Source organism: Oncorhynchus nerka, unplaced genomic scaffold, assembly GCF_034236695.1.
Source record: "Oncorhynchus nerka isolate Pitt River unplaced genomic scaffold, Oner_Uvic_2.0 unplaced_scaffold_1182, whole genome shotgun sequence".
Taxonomy (NCBI): domain Eukaryota; kingdom Metazoa; phylum Chordata; class Actinopteri; order Salmoniformes; family Salmonidae; genus Oncorhynchus; species Oncorhynchus nerka.
The window spans coordinates 80,719-101,523 of NW_027040151.1; the positions used below are offsets into that span (position 1 = coordinate 80,719).

The 20,805-nt window shown below is 46.8% G+C and overlaps 1 protein-coding gene across 1 annotated transcript in view; it reads left to right on the forward strand.

Moving 5' to 3' along the window:
• Window positions 1-10,892: 10,892 nt before the first annotated feature.
• Window positions 10,893-20,805, forward strand: part of LOC115121208 (liprin-alpha-1-like) — a 55,302-nt gene continuing 45,389 nt past the window's right edge. Inside the window, exons 1-2 of the mRNA XM_065015994.1 lie at window positions 10,893-11,887; window positions 18,302-18,559. Of these exons, the coding sequence (XP_064872066.1) occupies window positions 18,302-18,559 (258 nt within the window). The 5' untranslated portion in view covers window positions 10,893-11,887. The remainder of the gene's footprint in view (window positions 11,888-18,301; window positions 18,560-20,805) is intronic.

A 20,805-nucleotide genomic window follows, 5' to 3' on the forward strand; every position in this document is an offset into this window, starting at 1 on the left:
GTCTGTACTCTCCAGGTAAATGTGATGGTATGGTAAAAGTCTGTCCCCCTCTCCAGGTAAATGTGATGGTATGGTAAAAGTCTGTCCCCCTCTCCAGGTAAATGTGATGGTATGGTAAAAGTCTGTCCTCCTCTCCAGGTAAATGTGATGGTATGGTAAAAGTCTGTCCTCCTCTCCAGGTAAATGTGATGGTATGGTAAAAGTCTGTCCCCCTCTCCAGGTAAATGTGATGGTATGGTAAAAGTCTGTCCTCCTCTCCAGGTAAATGTGATGGTATGGTAAAGGTTTCCTTTCTCTAATGGGTCACAGAAGACAAAGGCCATTGAAAAGAAAGTTCCTCATTTAGGATCCCTGTCAAGAGAACTATTGAGAGCACCCAGCAGAACCTTACCGAGTTGCTCCACAACTACATTCACAGGTTTAAGTAAACACCCGTTCAACATTAAACAGCAATACACCTGCAGCCGTGAGCTCAGGAAAACCATGGCAACGGAGGAGACCTTGATCCACGTGGACTTTTCAGACAACTATGTCTGCAGATACACATGGGAGATCTACACCTGCTGCCGTGAGCTCAGGAAAACCATGGCAACGGAGGAGACCTTGATCCACGTGGACTTTTCAGACAACTATGTCTGCAGATACACATGGGAGATCTACACCTGCTGCCGTGAGCTCAGGAAAACCATGGCAACGGAGGAGACCTTGATCCACGTGGACTTTTCAGACAACTATGTCTGCAGATACACATGGGAGATCTACACCTGCTGCCGTGAGCTCAGGAAAACCATGGCAACGGAGGAGACCTTGATCCACGTGGACTTTTCAGACAACTATGTCTGCAGATACACATGGGAGATCTACACCTGCTGCCGTGAGCTCAGGAAAACCATGGCAACGGAGGAGACCTTGATCCACGTGGACTTTTCAGACAACTATGTCTGCAGATACACATGGGAGATCTACACCTGCTGCCGTGAGCTCAGGAAAACCATGGCAACGGAGGAGACCTTGATCCACGTGGACTTTTCAGACAACTATGTCTGCAGATACACATGGGAGATCTACACCTGCTGCCGTGAGCTCAGGAAAACCATGGCAACGGAGGAGACCTTGATCCATGTCGTCTTCTCAGACAACTATGTCTGCAGATACACATGGGAGATCCAAGCTGTTGCCTTTGGGGCTCCACACCTGCAGCCCTCTCTACACACTGGGGTACTTACTGTATGTAGACCAACAGGAGCCGATAGGCTTCACAGCCATCTCCCCCTCCAGGCACAAAGGCCCTCCTCCTATATGGAAACACTTACTGTATGTTGACCAATAGGAGCTGATACGCTTCACAACCATCTCCCCCTCCAGGCACAAAGGCCCTCCTGCTATATGGAAACACTTACTGTATGTAGACCAACAGGAGCTGATACGCTTCACAGCCATCTCCCCCTCCAGGCACAAAGGCCCTCCTGCTATATGGAAACACTTACTGTATGTAGACCAACAGGAGCTGATACGCTTCACAGCCATCTCCCCCTCCAGGCACAAAGGCCCTCCTGCTATATGGAAACACTTACTGTATGTTGACCAATAGGAGCCGATACGCTTCACAACCATCTCCCCCTCCAGGCACAAATGCCCTCCTGCTATATGGAAACACCTCCATCCAGTGCTGGACTCCCTTCAGGACATCCACAAGTGTCTGTATTGCACGTTTTTTACTGATGGTTGTTGCACACAGTATAAGCAGAGAGGCAACTTCCTGCTTTTCACTACAATAATTACACAAACGGGGATTCAAAGCTGGTACATGGAACTTTGAGTCAAGCCATGGAAAAGGGGCTCCTGGTGGTGTGGGAGGAACGTTGAAGAGAACGACGGACAGGCTGGTGGCTGAGGGCCGTGATATCAGCGATGCACAGGAGCTTGACAAAGCCCTCCGTGAGACAAACACATCAGGCTGGTGGCTGAGGGCCGTGATATCAGCGATGCACAGGAGCTTGACAAAGCCCTCCGTGAGACAAACACGTCAGGCTGGTGGCTGAGGGCCGTGATATCAGCGATGCACAGGAGCTTGACAAAGCCCTCCGTGAGACAAACACGTCAGGCTGGTGGCTGAGGGCTGTGATATCAGCGATGCACAGGAGCTTGACAAAGCCCTCCGTGAGACAAACACGTCAGGCTGGTGGCTGAGGGCTGTGATATCAGCGATGCACAGGAGCTTGACAAAGCCCTCCGTGAGACAAACACGTCAGGCTGGTGGCCGAGGGCCGTGACATCAGTGATGCACAGGAGCTTGACAAAGCCCTCCGTGAGACACACACGTCAGTGAAGCTGTTCTTTGTGAAGAGGGCCGATGTTGAACGTGCGATGGAGATGATGCCCCGATAAAAGCGATGCCCTCCACCATGAGAATATCAGCCTTGCTCCTGGTGAGCTGATGTCGGCTGTCTTCGTTCAACAAAGAAGGAGCTAAACTGTACATGTTTTAACACACAGCGCTTCAGGTTCAGGCAGGAGGTCCTGGCTGCTCCAGAACAGTGCTTCAGGTTCAGGCAGGAGGTCCTGGCTGCTCCAGAACAGTGCTTCAGGTTCAGGCAGGAGGTCCTGGCTGCTCCAGAACAGTGCTTCAGGTTCAGGCAGGAGGTCCTGGCTGCTCCAGAACAGTGCTTCAGGTTCAGGCAGGAGGTCCTGGCTGCTCCAGAACAGCGCTTCAGGTTCAGGCAGGAGGTCCTGGCTGCTCCAGAACAGCCAATGAGGAAAATCCACAAGCTGTGGATGAAATCCAGTGGGTAAATCCAGGTCTTCTTGGTCAGTGGTGTGTAGTGGAATATGATCACCTTCATCCAGGCATCATCCTCGACACGGATGAAATGAGTGTACAAGTGAAATATATGCATCGTGTAGGACCAAACAGATATTTTTCTGGCCTTCTCCTTGAGATGATTCCACATCCCCACAGCGTGTGACAACACACCATGTAGAGGTTGAGAGAGATGATTGGGCTCTCAGGAAGAAAACCACTAATGAATGAATGAATGAATGAATATGTTGCTCCTGAGAAGAAGGGTCGTCATGGTGACACTAGTGCTGTAGTTAACAGCTGTTCTAACATTCTAAATGCCCTTGGAAAATGTTCCTACAGTTTGATGACACGCTGAACCTTTCTGATGGAACCTGCTGAATGTTATTAACTACCTTAATGCCTGATGTGTTTTTATTTGTTTCGATATTTACTGCAGTTTGGTTAATAAAACCCAGATTATTCAAAAATATATCTAATGTCCTTATTACATGGTTGCGTACAATGAAATGTAATGTTTTGGTGTAAATCTTGGAGGGATTTTGATTGTAAACTAAACTAGTTTATATGGAAACCGATGTGTCTCTTCAACCCCGTTACAGTATTCAACCCTGTCACCCTAGTCTCAACCCTGTTACAGTATTCAACCCCGTTACAGTATTCAACCCTGTCACCCTAGTCTCAACCCTGTTACAGTATTCAACCCTGTTACAGTATTCAACCCTGTCACGCTAGTCTCAACCCCGTTACAGTATTCAACCCTGTCACCCTAGTCTCAACCCTGTTACAGTATTCAACCCTGTCACCCTAGTCTCAACCCTGTTACAGTATTCAACCCTGTTACAGTATTCAACCCTGTCACCCTAGTCTCAACCCTGTTACAGTATTCAACCCTGTTACAGTATTCAACCCTGTCACCCTAGTCTCAACCCTGTTACAGTATTCAACCCTGTTACAGTATTCAACCCTGTCACGCTAGTCTCAACCCTGTTACAGTATTCAACCCTGTTACAGTATTCAACCCTGTCACCCTAGTCTCAACCCTGTTACAGTATTCAACCCTGTTACAGTATTCAACCCTGTCACCCTAGTCTCAACCCTGTTACAGTATTCAACCCTGTTACAGTATTCAACCCTGTCACCCTAGTCTCAACCCTGTTACAGTATTCAACCCTGTTACAGTATTCAACCCTGTCACGCTAGTCTCAATCCTGTTACAGTATTCAATCCTGTCACCCTAGTCTCAACCCTGTTACAGTATTCAACCCTGTTACAGTATTCAACCCTGTCACCCTAGTCTCAACCCCGTTACAGTATTCAACCCTGTCACGCTAGTCTCAACCCTGTTACAGTATTCAACCCTGTCACCCTAGTCTCAACCCTGTTACAGTATTCAACTCTGTTACAGTATTCAACCCTGTCACGCTAGTCTCAACCCTGTTACAGTATTCAACCCTGTCACCCTAGTCTCAACCCTGTTACAGTATTCAACTCTGTTACAGTATTCAACCCTGTCACGCTAGTCTCAATCCTGTCACGCTAGTCTCAACCCTGTCACCCTAGTCTCAACCCCTTTACAGTATTCAACCCCGTTACAGTATTCAACACTGTCACGCTAGTCTCAATCCTGTCACCGTAGTCTCAACCCTCTCACCCTAGTCTCAACCCTGTTACAGTATTCAACCCTGTCACGCTAGTCTCAACCCTGTCACCCTAGTCTCAACCCCATTACAGTATTCAAGCCTGTCACCCTAGTCTCAACCCTGTCACCGTAGTCTCAACCCTGTTACAGTATTCAACCCTGTCACCCTAGTCTCAACCCCGTTACAGTATTCAATCTTGTCACCCTAGTCTCAACCCTGTCACCCTAGTCTCAACCCTGTTACAGTATTCAATCCTGTCACCCTAGTCTCAACCCTGTCACCCTAGTCTCAACCCCATTACAGTATTCAACCCTGTCACGCTAGTCTCAACCCCATTACAGTATTCAACCCCGTTACAGTATTCAACCCTGTCACGCTAGTCTCAACCCCGTTACAGTATTCAACCCTGTCACCCTAGTCTCAACCCTGTTACAGTATTCAATCCTGTCACCCTAGTCTCAACCCTGTCACCCTAGTCTCAACCCCATTACAGTATTCAACCCCGTTACAGTATTCAATCCTGTCACCCTAGTCTCAACCCTGTCACCCTAGTCTCAACCCCATTACAGTATTCAACCCCGTTACAGTATTCAACCCTGTCACGCTAGTCTCAACCCCGTCACATGACAGTATTTGTTAAATAACATGGCAAAGATGAATAAATATGAATTTAGTGTTTTCTGAGCTCAGTCTGAAATGTTAAGGACAATCCCAAAAAGATTAGATTCATGTTAAAATGCTGAATTGAAAGCTTGTTTATTTAAATGATGAACCCGCTGACACATAATGTGTCTCATCTCAGAGTTTCATAAAGCAACATTCAGAGATTTTACATTTTATATTTATAATAATTGAATATGTTTGGGGGAACACATGAGCATCAGGTAAATGTATATTTTTTACATTCAGACAACTTCCATATTGTCTGTGACGGGGTTGAAGATAAATGGTGTCCATATCAGACAAAAATGGACAATAATAAACAAGGGCTTTAATGCCTGAGGTGGGAGAATGGGTTTTCTTGAAGGTTTAATATCTACTTAATGTCGTGCGCTGTTCAGAAAACGCATTTATTCTAGTAAAAAAATAAATATATATATATATAATTTTCAAATATTTCCACAGCCCAAGAATGACCCAAGTACTGTAGTATAAGTATGTTGATTTACACTGCCCTCCTGTGGTCAAATATGAGTTAAATCCAGGACTATTATCACCCAGACTAACAGTATCTATTGTAGTATTAATTCAAGCATAATGGCATGTCTTGTCTAGTTTGCCATAGTTACAGTATATTTGTAACATACATGTTTGTTGGAGATAAATGAAGTACTTCATAATGGGGCCAGTGATAATCCCCTCACTGACAGACCATCATCATCATCATCAGACATCCCTTGTTGCAACACAAATCTTTGCAGTTTTACCATCTCACCACCAGGGAGCGCTGCAGCACCTTCAGCACCAGTACTTCCCGTTTTTCACAATTCCTGACATTTAATCCTTGTAAAAATTCCCTGTCATAGGTCAGTGAGGATCACCTTTTATTTTAAGAATGTGAAATGTCAGAATAATAGTAGAGAGAATGATTTATTTCAGCTTTTATTTCTTTCATCACATTCCCAGTGGGTCAGAAGTTTACATACACTCAATTAGTATTTGGTAGCATTGCCTTTAAAATTGTTTAACTTGGGTCAAACGTTTCGGGTAGCCTTCCACGAGCTTCCCACAACAAGTTGGATGAATTTTGGCCTATTCCTCCTGACAGAGTTGCTGTAACTGAGTCAGGTTTGTAGGCCTACTTGCTCGCACACGCTTTTTCAGTTCTGCACACAAATTTTCTACGGGATTGAGGTCAGGGCTTTGTGATGGCCACTCGAATACATTGACTTTGTTGTCCTTAAGCCATTTTGCCACAACTTTGGAAGACTGCTTGGGGTCATTGTCCATTTGAAGTCCCATTTGCGACCAAGCTTTAACTTCCTGACTGATGTCTTGAGATGTTGCTTCAGTATATCCACATACATTTCCTACCTCATGATGCCATCTATTTTGTGAAGTGCACCAGTCCCTCCTGCAGCAAAGCACCCCCACAACATGATGCTGCCACACCCGTGCTTCACGGTTGGGATGGTGTTCTTCAGCTTGCAAGCCTCCCCCTTTTTCCTCCAAACATAACGATGGTTAATATGGCCATAACAGTTCTATTTTGTTTCATCAGACCAGAGGACATTTCTCCAAAAAGTACGGTCTTTGTCCCCATGTGCAGATGCAAACTGTAGTCTGGCTTTTTTTATGGCAGTTTTGGAGCAGTGGCTTCTTCCTTGCTGAGCGGCCTTTCAGGTTATGTCGACTCGTTTTACTGTGGATATAGATACTTTTGTACCCGTTTCCTCCAGCATTTTCACAAGGTCCTTTGCTGTTGTTATGGAATTGATTTGCACTTTTCGCACAAAAGTACATTCATCTCTAGGAGACAGAACGCGTCTCCTTCCTGAGTGGTATGACGGCTGCGTGGTCCCATGGTGTTTATACTTGCGTACTATTGTTTGTGCAGATGAACGTGTTACCTTCAGGCGTTTGGAAATTGCTCCCAAGGATGAACCAGACTTGTGGAGGTCTACAATTTCTGAGGTCTTGGCTGATTTCTTTTGATTTTCCCATGTCAAGCAAAGAGCACTGAGTTTGAAGGTAGGCCTTGAAATACATCCGCAGGTACACCTCCATTTGACTCAAATGATGTCAATTAGCCTATCAGAAGGTTCTAAAGCCATGACATAATTTTCTGGAATTCTCCAAGCTGTTTAAAGGCACCGTCAACTTAGTATATTTAAACTTCTGACCCAATGGAATTGTGATACAGTGAAATAATCTGTCTGCAAACAATTGTTGGAAAAATGACTTGTGTCATGCACAAACTAGATGTCCTAACCGACTTGCCAAAACTTTAGTTTGTTAACAAGAAATTTGTGGAGTGGTTGAAAAACGAGTTTTAATGACTCCAACCTAAGTGTATGTGTCACGCCCTGGCCATAGAGAGGTTTTTATTCTCTATTTTGGTTAGTTCAGGGTGTGACTAGGGTTGGCATTCTAGTTTCCTTATGTCTATGTTAGTGTGGTTCCCAATCATAGGCAACTGTCTATCGTTGTCTCTGATTGGGGATCATATACTGTATAAATTGGCATTTTCCATTTGAGTTTTGTGGGATGTTGTTTTCTGTTTAGTGTCTGTACCTGACAGAACTGTTCGCGTTGTTATTTTTGTTTGAGTGGTTTTTTTAAATAATAAAAATCATGAACACTTTCCACGCTGCGCTTTGGTCCACTCCTTTCGACGAGAGCCGTGGCCGTATGTAAACTTCCCACTTCAACTGTAGTTGGGCAGACCTGCCGTGATCATGGCACATTCCTGTAGGGTGTGTCAGCTGTCAGAGCTTGGGGAGGAAGTGGTGGTCATTGGTGGCCATCTATTTTTAAAGTGTTGAAACGGGCAGGAAGCGACAGGGTAAAGCTCAGAGGTCAAGAGTTACGGAAACGCACGGCTGTCCTGTGATTCGTTGACTGGCAGACAGGGGTGGCAAACAGGGGTGGCAGACAGGGGTTGGGTTTGGGTGTAGGTCTATGTGAAACAGGAGAGTGGAGACAGGGGAGAGGGTAGAGGGAGAGATGGGTAGATGGATAGGGGGAGGGAGGAGGGCTAGGGGGTGATGGGTAGAGGAGGAGAGCGGGAGAGGGAGGAGGGCTAGGGGGTGATGGGTAGAGGAGGAGAGCGGGAGAGGGGAGATGGAGAGATGGGGGAGAGGGAGAGATGGGTAGATGGATAGGGGGAGGGAGGAGGGCTAGGGGGTGATGGGTAGAGGAGGAGAGCGGGAGAGGGGAGATGGAGAGATGGGTAGAGGGGGAGATGGGTAGAGGGAGAGATGGGTAGATGGATAGGAGGAGGGCTAGGGGGTGATGGGTAGAGGAGGAGAGCGGGAGAGGGGAGATGGAATGATGGGTAGAGGGGGAGAGCGAGAGAGGGGAGATGGGTAGAGGGAGAGATGGGTAGAGGGGGAGATGGGTAGATGGATAGGAGGAGGGCTAGGGGTTGATGGGTAGAGGAGGAGAGTGGGAGAGGGGAGATGGGTAGCGGGGAGATGGGTAGAGGGAGAGATGGGTAGAGGGGGAGATGGGTAGATGGATAGGAGGAGGGCTAGGGGGTGATGGGTAGAGGAGGAGAGTGGGAGAGGGGAGATGGAGAGGTGGATAGGAGGAGGGAGGAGGGCTAGGGGGTGATGGGTAGAGAGGGAGATGGAGAGATGGGGAGATGGATAGAGGGGGAGAAGGGAGATGGCTAGGGGGTGATGGGGAGAGGGGGGGAGGGATTGTTAAGACTGTAGTGACAGACACCTCATTAGACCTGTCATCAGTGTGATCTTACTGGTAGAGTGCTGGGTACCTTCCTCAAGTTTCAAAGGGTCGGTTAACCGGTTACCTCATACACAACATAAATGGCCCATTCCCATTATAGTTCACAGGCAGGACAGTCTAGCACACAGTACACTGCATTCTAGTTCACAGACAGGACAGTCTAGCACACAGTACACTGCATTTGAGTACACAGACAGGACAGTCTAGCACACAGTACACTGCATTATAGTTCACAGGCAGGACAGTCTAGCACACAGTACACTGCATTATAGCTCACAGGCAGGACAGTCTAGCACACAGTACACTGCATTATAGCTCACAGACAGGACAGTCTAGCACACAGTACACTGCATTTGAGTACACAGACAGGACAGTCTAGCACACAGTACACTGCATTATAGTTCACAGGCAGGACAGTCTAGCACACAGTACACTGCATTATAGTTCACAGACAGGACAGTCTAGCACACAGTACACTGCATTTTAGTTTAGTTTAGTTTTTTTGCATACATGGCAGCTAAAAGCTGAATTGTGAATATAAGTACAAACATAAAACATCAACAAATCAATAAAATATTAAATGGAACAGGAAGCCGGATGGATGATCAGGGAAGCAGGTCTGATGGATGATCAGGGAAGCAGATCTGACGGATGATCAGGGAAGCAGATCTGACGGATGATCAGGGAAGCAGATCTGACGGATGATCAGGGAAGCAGATCTGACGGATGATCAGGGAAGCAGATCTGATGGATGATCAGGGAAGCAGATCTGATGTCACTTTGCAGTTCCACCACACGCTGCTACAGTGCCTTGCGAAAGTATTCGGCCCCCTTGAACTTTGCGACCTTTTGCCACATTTCAGGCTTCAAACATAAAGATATAAAACTGTATTTTTTTGTGAAGAATCAACAACAAGTGGGACACAATCATGAAGTGGAACAACATTTATTGGATATTTCAAACTTTTTTAACAAATCAAAAACTGAAAAATTGGGCATGCAAAATTATTCAGCCCCCTTAAGTTAATACTTTGTAGCGCCACCTTTTGCTGTGATTACAGCTGTAAGTCGCTTGGGGTATGTCTCTATCAGTTTTGCACATCGAGAGACTGACATTTTTTCCAATTCCTCCTTGCAAAACAGCTCGAGCTCAGTGAGGTTGGATGGAGAGCATTTGTGAACAGCAGTTTTCAGTTCTTTCCACAGATTCTCAATTGGATTCAGGTCTGGACTTTGACTTGGCCATTCTAACACCTGGATATGTTGATTTTTGAACCATTCCATTGTAGATGTTGCTTTATGTTTTGGATCATTGTCTTGTTGGAAGACAAATCTCCGTCCCAGTCTCAGGTCTTTTGCAGACTCCATCAGGTTTTCTTCCAGAATGGTCCTGTATTTGGCTCCATCCATCTTCCTATCAATTTTAACCATCTTCCCTGTCCCTTTACCCTCTCTCTTTCTCCTTCACTCTCAAAAGCTGGAGAGGATGTTGGAGCTCAGGATGATTATGTTGACTGATTACTGCCAATATTGCAGGTCCCTGAAGCAAAACGTCTACTCACTTGATTGACTGGAAATTCCCAGAAGGTCTCTAAGACATAAATTATTCAGGTCAGACCGGACGCTGAGGATAATAAACATTTAAATTGTTCACTTTTGAAATTGGCAATATCTGTCTCATAGTGTACATGGAGGGCATAATTCCTTTAATAAAGACACCCTGTGGAGTGTGTGTGTGTGTGTGTGTGTGCGTGTGCGTGTGTGTGTGTGTGTGTGCGTGCGTGTGTGATTTTTCAAAGATAACTAAATCTCTTCCATTACAAATGTTTTTAAAAAATCATGTGACAAGAGGGAAAATGCTGCCATTATTCCACCACACATAGGCTAATGACAATGACCTAAAACACACTCAAAGATAATATACTGTAAATCTAACGTCAGACTGAATGAGCGGCAACCTTGGTCACCGACCGTAGCCTGCGACGTACCGACGTGCTTTCCACCGTTCCAACGTGTTGACGCACAGGAGAGCAGGAAACGATAGACAACAAGAAGTGACTCCTGAGCCGACCGGGAGAGGGACGGCTCCTGTCGAGCTGGACTACCAAAGAAAACTGGATTAAAAGCTTGCATTCGGACGGAAACCTGGTTTATTTGATACGTTGGTAACCCATGGACAAATTGGCCGTGGATACATATTTATCAAGTGCGTTTCGAGCTCAATCCAAGGAGTTTAAAGTTTCCGCGATCTCCTAGTTTTCTTTTTTGCCAGGCTGTGATGTGGTGACGCGGCTCGTCGACGGGAAGCTAAGCTAACGTTAGCTGGCAAAATACACCAGAGAAAATGTGTTTTTAGATATTTTAGTTTTCTTCTGACTTCGTCTTCATTTTTTTTTCATTTGACCCTTGAAGTTGGATTATAAACACTTTTTTATATATATATATATGCTTTGCCTGGTATTGTCTTGGACAGTAACATTACACTTTTTAGTTGCAGTCCAATGAGCTATCGTAACCGGCTGTAGTGCCGAGCTAGCTCTGGACATTTGATTGCTAACGGTAGCTAGCTATCTAGCTACATCTGTTTCCACTTTTGTTCCTTGTAAGGAGTGTTGCCTAACTACACTTTTTTTCTTCCCTTGAACAAAGTATAGAAAATGTTAGGATGAGTTAATAATTGTGTGTCTGTATATTATATGTGCAAACACTAATAATCAGTTTGACTCACTTTTATCTTTGTGCAATGCAGAAGTCACTACCGTTAGCGAAATAGCTAGCTAGAGTTGTTGCCCTCTGATGTGGGTCTGGCGGGGCGGCCCTTGGAGTTATCTCTTTTTGTTCGCCGTCGGGGACCTTTAAGTCTGGATGGTTTTCAACATTTCATTGGATTTAATGTTTTGAATGGCTTGGATTATTCATACAATTGTACCGTTGTATTAGTTGAACGAACTGGCTAGAAGTTAAGTTGAAGAAAGCTCGGCAACATAAATAGAAAAGTGGACATCCACAAAGGAATTTCGCCTACTTTGCAAAGGTAACGTTAGCTAACTATTGATCTATTTGCATTAATGTATAATCTTTTTATTGTACCAGCTTTACTAACTTTCTACCAGACATATGTCATGTGTTAAGTCCATTTGGTTCACAGCTCTAGAAAGGAGTGCATCTGGCAGTAACTTAATTAACTTATTTAACTTAACTTCCTCCTATACCTTTCGATAACTGCCAATTGATTGATCTAGTTAGCTAGGTGTCCGTACTCAGATTTTATGCCTCCTGCCTTGAGTTTGAAAGAGAGACTGTTCTACACTAGACCTACAGTACCAACACAACGCGCCTTGGCAGCTAGTTTGTTTATCAAAAACAGTCACATTCCAGACCGAAAGTATTAGCGTTACGCTTTCCCCGTGACCTTGCTGCTATGGTTTACACATTAATGTTACCGGACTTTGACCCTCTTGTCTCTCTCTCTTCGGACTTTAGCCTACCTGTAGCAGCCTTGTTTACGCTGGTATGTTAGCAGCCCGTCCAGTACGAACGCTGTGTACGTTTTGTTCAGTGGATGTGCATAGGGACTTCAGCCTTATGTAACGCTACTTGGTGATGTAGGTGTACCCCCCCCCCCCCCCCTCCTCCCAACTCACTGCATTGAGATGTCTACAACTGAACTGCCATACTGTGAAGCCTACTGACATGATGGACTTGTTGTTTTGTACATTGAGGTAGTTACACTACAGAGTATTGTTACCATCTGTCATTCTGTCTCGTGCTCTTCAGTAGGGCTCCTCCCCCCCAAACTCCATTGTTTTGTTGGTTTGACCTTGTTACTGGAGAGCTGCTGTCCATTTTGCCTACGTGAAAATTAGGTTACATTTGGCAGCAGCCAATCAGAATATTTCTCACCTAGATATGTGGGGGATTTGGATGGTTTTGGCTCAGTGACGGGCCTGCTTTGTAAACAAGCTCCTAAGGTACAGTGCCACTGCTCCGGTCCCTGAACTGAACACAGTGGCTTCTGAAAGCAAGTGCCTTTGGCGTTGAAGGCCGTGGAAGAAGAAGAAAGGAAAGCCCTAGTCCTCCCCGGGCCACCCAGTAAAAAATGCACTTTGTTCCAATTCATTAGCTGCAGTTCCGTTTGTTTAAAAAAAATGTAGCTCACATGATTCTGGGCTTTCCCGCCTGGAGGCCCGTCTACAGGGCCTAATCGCCAGTGTTGAGCCCCCTGTTGTGGAGCCAGTGGATGGAGTCAACCACTCAGTCAGGCCTGCATCCCCAACATCTTATGCCTGCCCATTTACAATGGAAAACCATATTACTGTACACACACATCCAGAGTGATTGTGAGTGTAGGCTAGGTCTACATGTGTTTGTGTACATTGGGTTTCTTAGTGTCTGGTCAATGGAAGGGCTGAGTAGTGGTCTGGCTTCATCATCTGATGCACCACAGGCTTTGGTGCAAACCTCAAGCACAAATCTCCAGTTAGGAATTGGCCCTTGGAAAGCATAAAGGACCCCCTCCTTATAACATGTCCTAGCAGCGTATACAGACTCTCTGCGGACCAGGGTCATGATGAAGAACCCATTACTCAGTCTACTGACTCTCTGCGGACCAGGGTCATGATGAAGTCTCAGTATACTGGGTCATGATGAAGAAGTCATTACTCAGTCTACTGACTCTCTGTGGACCAGGGCCATGATGAAGAAGGCATTACTCAGTCTACTGACTCTCTGCAGACCAGGGTCATGATGAAGAAGTCATTACTCAGTCTACTGACTCTCTGCAGACCAGGGTCATGATGAAGAAGTCATTACTCAGTCTACTGACTCTCTGCAGACCAGGGTCATGATGAAGAATCCATTACTCAGTATACTGACTCTCTGTGGACCAGGGTCATGATGAAGAACCCATTACTCAGTCTACTGACTCTCTGCAGACCAGGGTCATGATGAAGAACCCATTACTCAGTCTACTGACTCTCTGTGGACCAGGGCCATGATGAAGAAGTCATTACTCAGTCTACTGACTCTCTGTGGACCAGGGTCATGATGAAGAATCCATTACTCAGTCTACTGACTCTCTGCGGACCAGGGTCATGATGAAGAATCCATTACTCAGTATACTGACTCTCTGTGGACCAGGGTCATGATGAAGAACCCATTACTCAGTCTACTGACTCTCTGTGGACCAGGGTCATGAATTCTCAGTATACTGACTCTCTGTGGACCAGGGTCATGATGAAGAAGGCATTACTCAGTCTACTGACTCTCTGCAGACCAATAGGAACTGGGTCAATAGGAACATTAGCCTGCTGGCCTTACTGGGTCAATAGGAACATTAGCCCAATCTATTTAGGGGGGGATATGTGCCCTATACCTTTGCCTAGAGGGGAGTAGTTCAAAGTCCAGGTACAGGGGGTGGCTTGGGTCTAAAAGGATTTTGTGAGCCTTGCAGGGGGCCCTGATCTTAAAGATCTCATCCAGGCCTGTCTGTTTGACTCCAAGTACCTTGCTTGCTGTGGTGATAATCCTTCTCGGCATATTTGTCTGGCTGACAGTGGCATTGCCAAACCAACAAACAATACAAACAGTTAAAATACTCTCACTGAAAGATTTGTTAAACAGAGTCCGTATAGTACAATTAACATTAAAAGATCCCAGCTTTTTGAGAAAAGTCAGTCTCTGTTGACTCTTTCTTTTGTAGATCAGGTCTGTACATGTACTCCACTGAAGCTTATTGTCCAAGAGGACACCCAGGTATGTGTATTCCTCTACAATCTCTGTGTTCTGACCTCTGATAGATGTTGCAGAGGTAGGTGGTGTTCTCTTCCTGAAGTCTATGCACATCTCTTTGGTCTTGTTGGTATGGAGGACCAAGTGTGATTGGTCACACCACTCTTCAAAGTCATTTCGGACGTTCCTCATCATCATGCAACAGGCTGATCAACAGGCAGTGTCATCAGCGAACTTAACGAGGTGTTTGTCAGGATGGGAACTAATACATCTATTAGTGTATGAGATGTATACTGACTCTCTGCAGACCAGGGTCATATTGCGATATACTGCTCAAAAGAATAAAGGGAACACTTAAACAACACAATGTAACTCCAAGTCAATCACACTTCTGTGAAATCAAACTGTTCACTTAGGAAGCAACACTGATTGACAATAAATTTCACATGCTGTTGTGCAAATGGAATAGACAACATGGGGAAATTATAGGCAATTAGCAAGACACCCCCAATAAAGGAGTGGTTCTACAGGTGGGGACCACAGACCACTTCTCAGTTCCTATGCTTCCTGGCTGACGTTTTGGTCACTTGAATGCTGGCGGTGCTTTCACTCTAGTGGTAGCATGAGATGGAGTCTACAACCCACACAAGTGGCTCAGGTAGTGCAGCTCATCCAGGATGGAACATCAATGCGAGCTGTGGCAAGAAGGTTTTGCTGTGTCTGTCAGCGTAGTGTCCAGAGCATAGAGGCGCTACCAGGAGACAGTACATCAGGAGACGTGGAGGAGGCTGTAGGAGGGCAACAACCCAGCAGCAGGATCGCTACCTCTGCCTTTGTGCAAGGAGGAGCACTGCCAGAGCCCTGCAAAATGACCACCAGCAGGCCACAAATGTGCATGTGTCTGCTCAAACGGTCAGAAACAGACTCCATGAGCGTGGTATGAGGTTCCGATGTCCACCGGTGGGGGTTGTGCTTACAGCCCAACACCGTGCAGGACATTTGGCATTTGCCAGAGAACACCAAGATTGGCAAATTCGCCACTGGTGCCCTGTGCTCTTCACAGATGAAAGCGGGTTCACACTGAGCACATGTGACAGACGTGACAGAGTCTGGAGACGCCGTGGAGAATGTTCTGCTGCCTGCAACATCCTCCAGCATGACCGGTTTGGCGGTGGGTCAGTCATGGTGTGGGGTGGCATTTCTTTGGGGGGCCGCACAGCCCTCCATGTGCTCACCAGAGGTAGCCTGACTGCCATTAGGTACCGAGATGAGATCCTCAGACCTCTTGTGAGACCATATGCTGGTGCGGTTGGCCCTGGGTTCCTCCTTATTATATTAATGGAGTTGTCCTTAACAAACAGGTTGCAGAAAAGCCCATTATTATATTAATGGAGTTGTGCTTAACAAACCGGTTGCAGAAAAGAGTGCTTTGACTGGGCTCTCCTCTTGTTTAATACAGTGGTTTACAGCAGACCTACCAAATAGTTTTGGTTTACTAAATCATACATTCACTCATGCTGCCAAACATACCCTTGTAAAATTGACCATCCTACCAATCCTCGACTTTGGCGATGTCATTTACAAAATAGCCTCCAATACCCTACTCAACAAATTGGATGCAGTCTATCACAGTGCTATCCGTTTTGTCACCAAAGCCCCATATACTACCCACCATTGCGACCTGTACGCTCTCGTTGGCTGGCCCTCGCTTCATACTCGTCGCCAAACCCACTGGCTCCATGTCATCTACAAGACCCTGCTAGGTAAAGTCCCCCCTTATCTCAGCTCGCTGGTCACCATAGCATCTCCCACCTGTAGCACACGCTCCAGCAGGTATATCTCTCTAGTCACCCCCAAAACCAATTCTTTCTTTGGCCGCCTCTCCTTCCAGTTCTCTGCTGCCAATGACTGGAACGAACTACAAAAATCTCTTAAATTGGAAACACTTATCTCCCTCACTAGCTTTAAGCACCAACTGTCAGAGCATCTTACAGATTACTGCACCTGTACATAGCCCACCTATAATTTAGCCCAAACAACTACCTCTTTCCCAACTGTATTTAATTAATTTATTTATTTTGCTCCTTTGCACCCCATTATTTTTATTTCTACTTTGCACATTCTTCCATTGCAATACTACCATTCCAGTGTTTTACTTGCTATATTGTATTTACTTTGCCACCATGGCCTTTTTTGCCTTTACCTCCCTTCTCACCAACTCAACTTGCTTACCTGGTTAAATAAAGGTGAAATAAATAAATAAATAAACATCAGCTACATTGCAGTAACCAGTTAGTGCAATATATATACGTCCTGATTGTGTGTGGAGGCCTTCCCCACTGTGTTCTGTCTTCTCACTGCAAATGAATGTTCTCTCCATGCGTGCCTGCCACTACCCTTCAGACAACAGCTTGGCTCAAGGTGCTGATTTATTGAGTGCAGATGGGGAGATAGTGAGAGTACCGTTGTCACGCTGCGCTGGATCTTTATCTTGTTCGCTAGCCGGGAAGGGGGGTGTTTCTGTTGATGGCCTGGGTGTTTCTGTTGATGGCCTGGGTGTTTCTGTTGATGGCCTGGGTGTTTCTGTTGATGGCCTGGGTGTTTCTGTTGATGGCCTGGGTGTTTCTGTTGATGGCCTGGGTGTTTCTGGGTGTTTCTGTTGACGGGCCGGGTGTTTCTGTTGACGGGCCGGGTGTTTCTGTTGAAGGGCCGGGTGTTTCTGTTGAGGGCCGGGTGTTTCTGTTGATGGCCTGGGTGTTTCTGTTGACTGGCCGGGTGTTTCTGTTGACTGGCCGGGTGTTTCTGTTGACTGGCCGGGTGTTTCTGTTGACGGGCCGGGTGTTTCTGTTGACGGGCCGGGTGTTTCTGTTGACGGACCGGGTGTTTCTGTTGACGGGCCGGGTGTTTCTGTTGACGGGCCGGGTGTTTCTGTTGACCGGCCGGGTGTTTCTGTTGATGGCCTGTGTGTTTCTGTTGATGGCCTGTGTGTTTCTGTTGATGGCCTGTGTGTTTCTGTTGATGGCCTGGGTGTTTCTGTTGATGGCCTGGGTGTTTCTGTTGATGGGCTGGGTGTTTCTGTTGATGGGCTGGGTGTTTCTGTTGATGGGCTGGGTGTTTCTGTTGATGGGCTGGGTGTTTCTGTTGATGGGCTGTGTACGTGTGTATTTTGAGAGTGTTAGAGACAAACTTCATAGAATCTCTGCAAGCACTCTGTCACACAGAACATCAGAGATGGCACCACACAGAAATGTCAGCACTTGTAACTTAACACAAGTGTGAGGCCCAGTGTCTCGCGGCCCAGTGTCTCGCGGCCCAGTGTCTCGCGGCCCAGTGTCTCGCGGCCCATCGTGGCAGGGCTGGCAGGTTGTTGTGTCCAGCCCACCCTGGCTATCTTTCTGTGCTCTCGGTTGTGAATGATCTTAATGATTTCCCCAGAGTCAAACATGAAGAAAATACAATGTTGTATGTTCATGATCACCTTGCGGTTTCATGTTTCCGTGTTCGTAATGGTTTTCCATGGAGAGCGCAGCTTAGTGAAGTTGTCATTGATCCTGATGTGTGATAAGTCATTCAACTCTGATGTAAAGATCAAGACGCTATTGAGCTCCGAGGCGTTGTCCTTGTATGTGTTGGCGACTTCTTTCTCTGACATTTTCTCCCTCTCCGTCTCCCATTCCTCTCTCCCTTTTCTCTCTCCACCCCTCTCCTCCTATCCTAGATGATGTGCGAGGTGATGCCCACCATCAGCGAGTCGGAGGGGCCTTCGGGTGGCCGGCGGGGGTCTGGCTCGCCTCTTCATTCGGACTCGGAGGGGCACTTTGAATCTCTGATGGTTTCCATGCTGGAGGAACGCGACCGGCTACTGGACACGCTGAGGGAGACCCAGGAGAACCTAGGCCTGACCCAGGGCAAGCTGCACGAGGTCAGCCACGAGAGGGACTCGCTGCAGAGGCAGCTTAACACCGCCCTGCCCCAGGTAAGAGACCTGCAGCTGGTGCTGGTGCTGCTGGTGTACATAGTGAGGCTGCCGATGCTACTGTACGGGACACATGAGTTCGGTTTACACTGCTCTGTGTTTTTATTTGTTATTTTTGATATATGGTGAAATCACATAAGGCCTGTTTCAAACTGGGTGGTCCTAGCCCTGAATGCTGATTGGCTGACAGCTGTGGTAAATCAGACCGTATGCCACGGGTATGACAACATTTCTCTTTACTGTTCTAATTAAGTTGGGAAGCAGTTTCTAATTCAGAGGTTTGTGATATATGGCCAATATACCCCCCTGCACCCTGGCCTTATTGCTTAAATATACCATTTAATTCTAGACTACTGGGGTAGAGAGAGAGTAGAGCTTGTTCCCACAAGTGGAGAGGGAACCTACTGTATAAGTCCACACTAGCTGCATTTTGTTGTGTGTGTTTAGCTACGGGATGAAAGGCCCTAGTGCAGCCTCTTCCCTCAGCAGATGGCCTTAGTGATTGAGACTCCACAGGGACTCTGGTTAAGGGGGGTTGGTGGTAAACCCCCCCATTACTGTAGTCCCTCAACCAGCCAGTGTAAAACGCCTGAGTTTTAACCTTCTGTTGTCGTTCTGGACGCTCTCCAAGGTTACACAAAGCACTTGTCCGTCCGTCAGATGAACTGCCGTTGCTGTGTCACGCGGTGCTAGAATATGTATGATGGGCTTGATCCTCCTCTGCCCTCTGTAACGGCCACTGCTGACCTCACGGATCACACACACACACACACACACACACACACACACACACACTGCCAGGCCTGTCTGGCTGGTCCAATAAAACAAGTGCTGGAGAGGTTTCTGGTGAGATGAGACTCATGTAATGGCATTGAGACTCATGTAATTGGGGCGGTAGCGTAGCCTAGTGGTTAGAGCGTTGGACTAGTAACCGGAAGGTTGCAAGTTCAAATCCCCGAGCTGACAAGGTACAAATCTGTTGTTCTGCCCCTGAACAGACAGTTAACCCACTGTTCCTAGGCCGTCATTGAAAATAAGAATTTGTTCTTATTTGACTTGCCTAGTTAGATGAAGGTAAATGAAATTGTGTTCCTACAGGAAGTAGTCATACGGACTGTGACATGCATAAACAGAACCGCGGTGTGGCTTTATGTAATTCTAAAGTGTTCATGTCAATTACGTATCTGAACTGGGTAGGTCATGGGCAGGAAGCACCTCAACCAGAGAAGAACTCAGTTTTGTATACTGTGTCGCTGAGGTAAATTCAGGAACGTCTGTGGTTTGGCTGGTGAGGACATTTTGTCTAATGAAATTCCTTCCCTGAAGTGACCTTTGTTCTGGCTTTGGTTGTGGACTTTGATTGGTCTTTATTCAGACTGACTGTGTCTTCAGCTGTTGGTTAGTATTAGTTAGTTTGTTTGTAGCACAGAGTCCTGCATTTCTCTTTCTACTGTAATGAAGAAAAGGTTCTCTCTCTCTCTCGATTAAGCCTTGCACCCGTCTGGTCGGTCTGTATGTGTGTATGATGGAGGCTCGGGTTTCAGTCCCTCTCACAAGGCACATCCTCATGGTTTTACGTTGTGAACCAGGCCCTGGGGGGGATTGGGTGGTTTTACGTTGTGTACCAGGCCCTGAGGGGATTGGGTGGTTTTACGTTGTGAACCAGGCCCTGAGGGGATTGGGTGGTTTTACGTTGTGAACCAGGCCCTGAGGGGATTGGGTGGTTTTACGTTGTGAACCAGGCCCTGAGGGGATTGGGTGGTTTTACGTTGTGAACCAGGCCCTGAGGGGATTGGGTGGTTTTACGTTGTGAACCAGGCCCTGAGGGGATTGGGTGGTTTTACGTTGTGAACCAGGCCCTGGGGGGGATTGGGTGGTTTTACGTTGTGAACCAGGCCCTGGGGGGGATTGGGTGGTTTTACGTTGTGAACCAGGCCCTGAGGGGATTGGGTGGTTTTACGTTGTGAACCAGGCCCTGAGGGGATTGGGTGGTTTTACGTTGTGAACCAGGCCCTGGGGGGGATTGGGTGGTTTTACGTTGTGAACCAGGCCCTGAGGGGATTGGGTGGTTTTACGTTGTGAACCAGGCCCTGAGGGGATTGGGTGGTTTTACGTTGTGAACCAGGCCCTGGGGGGATTGGGTGGTTTTACGTTGTGAACCAGGCCCTGGGGGGATTGGGTGGTTTTACGTTGTGAACCAGGCCCTGGGGGGATTGGGTGTCCTCTGTTAATAATGCACAAGGACC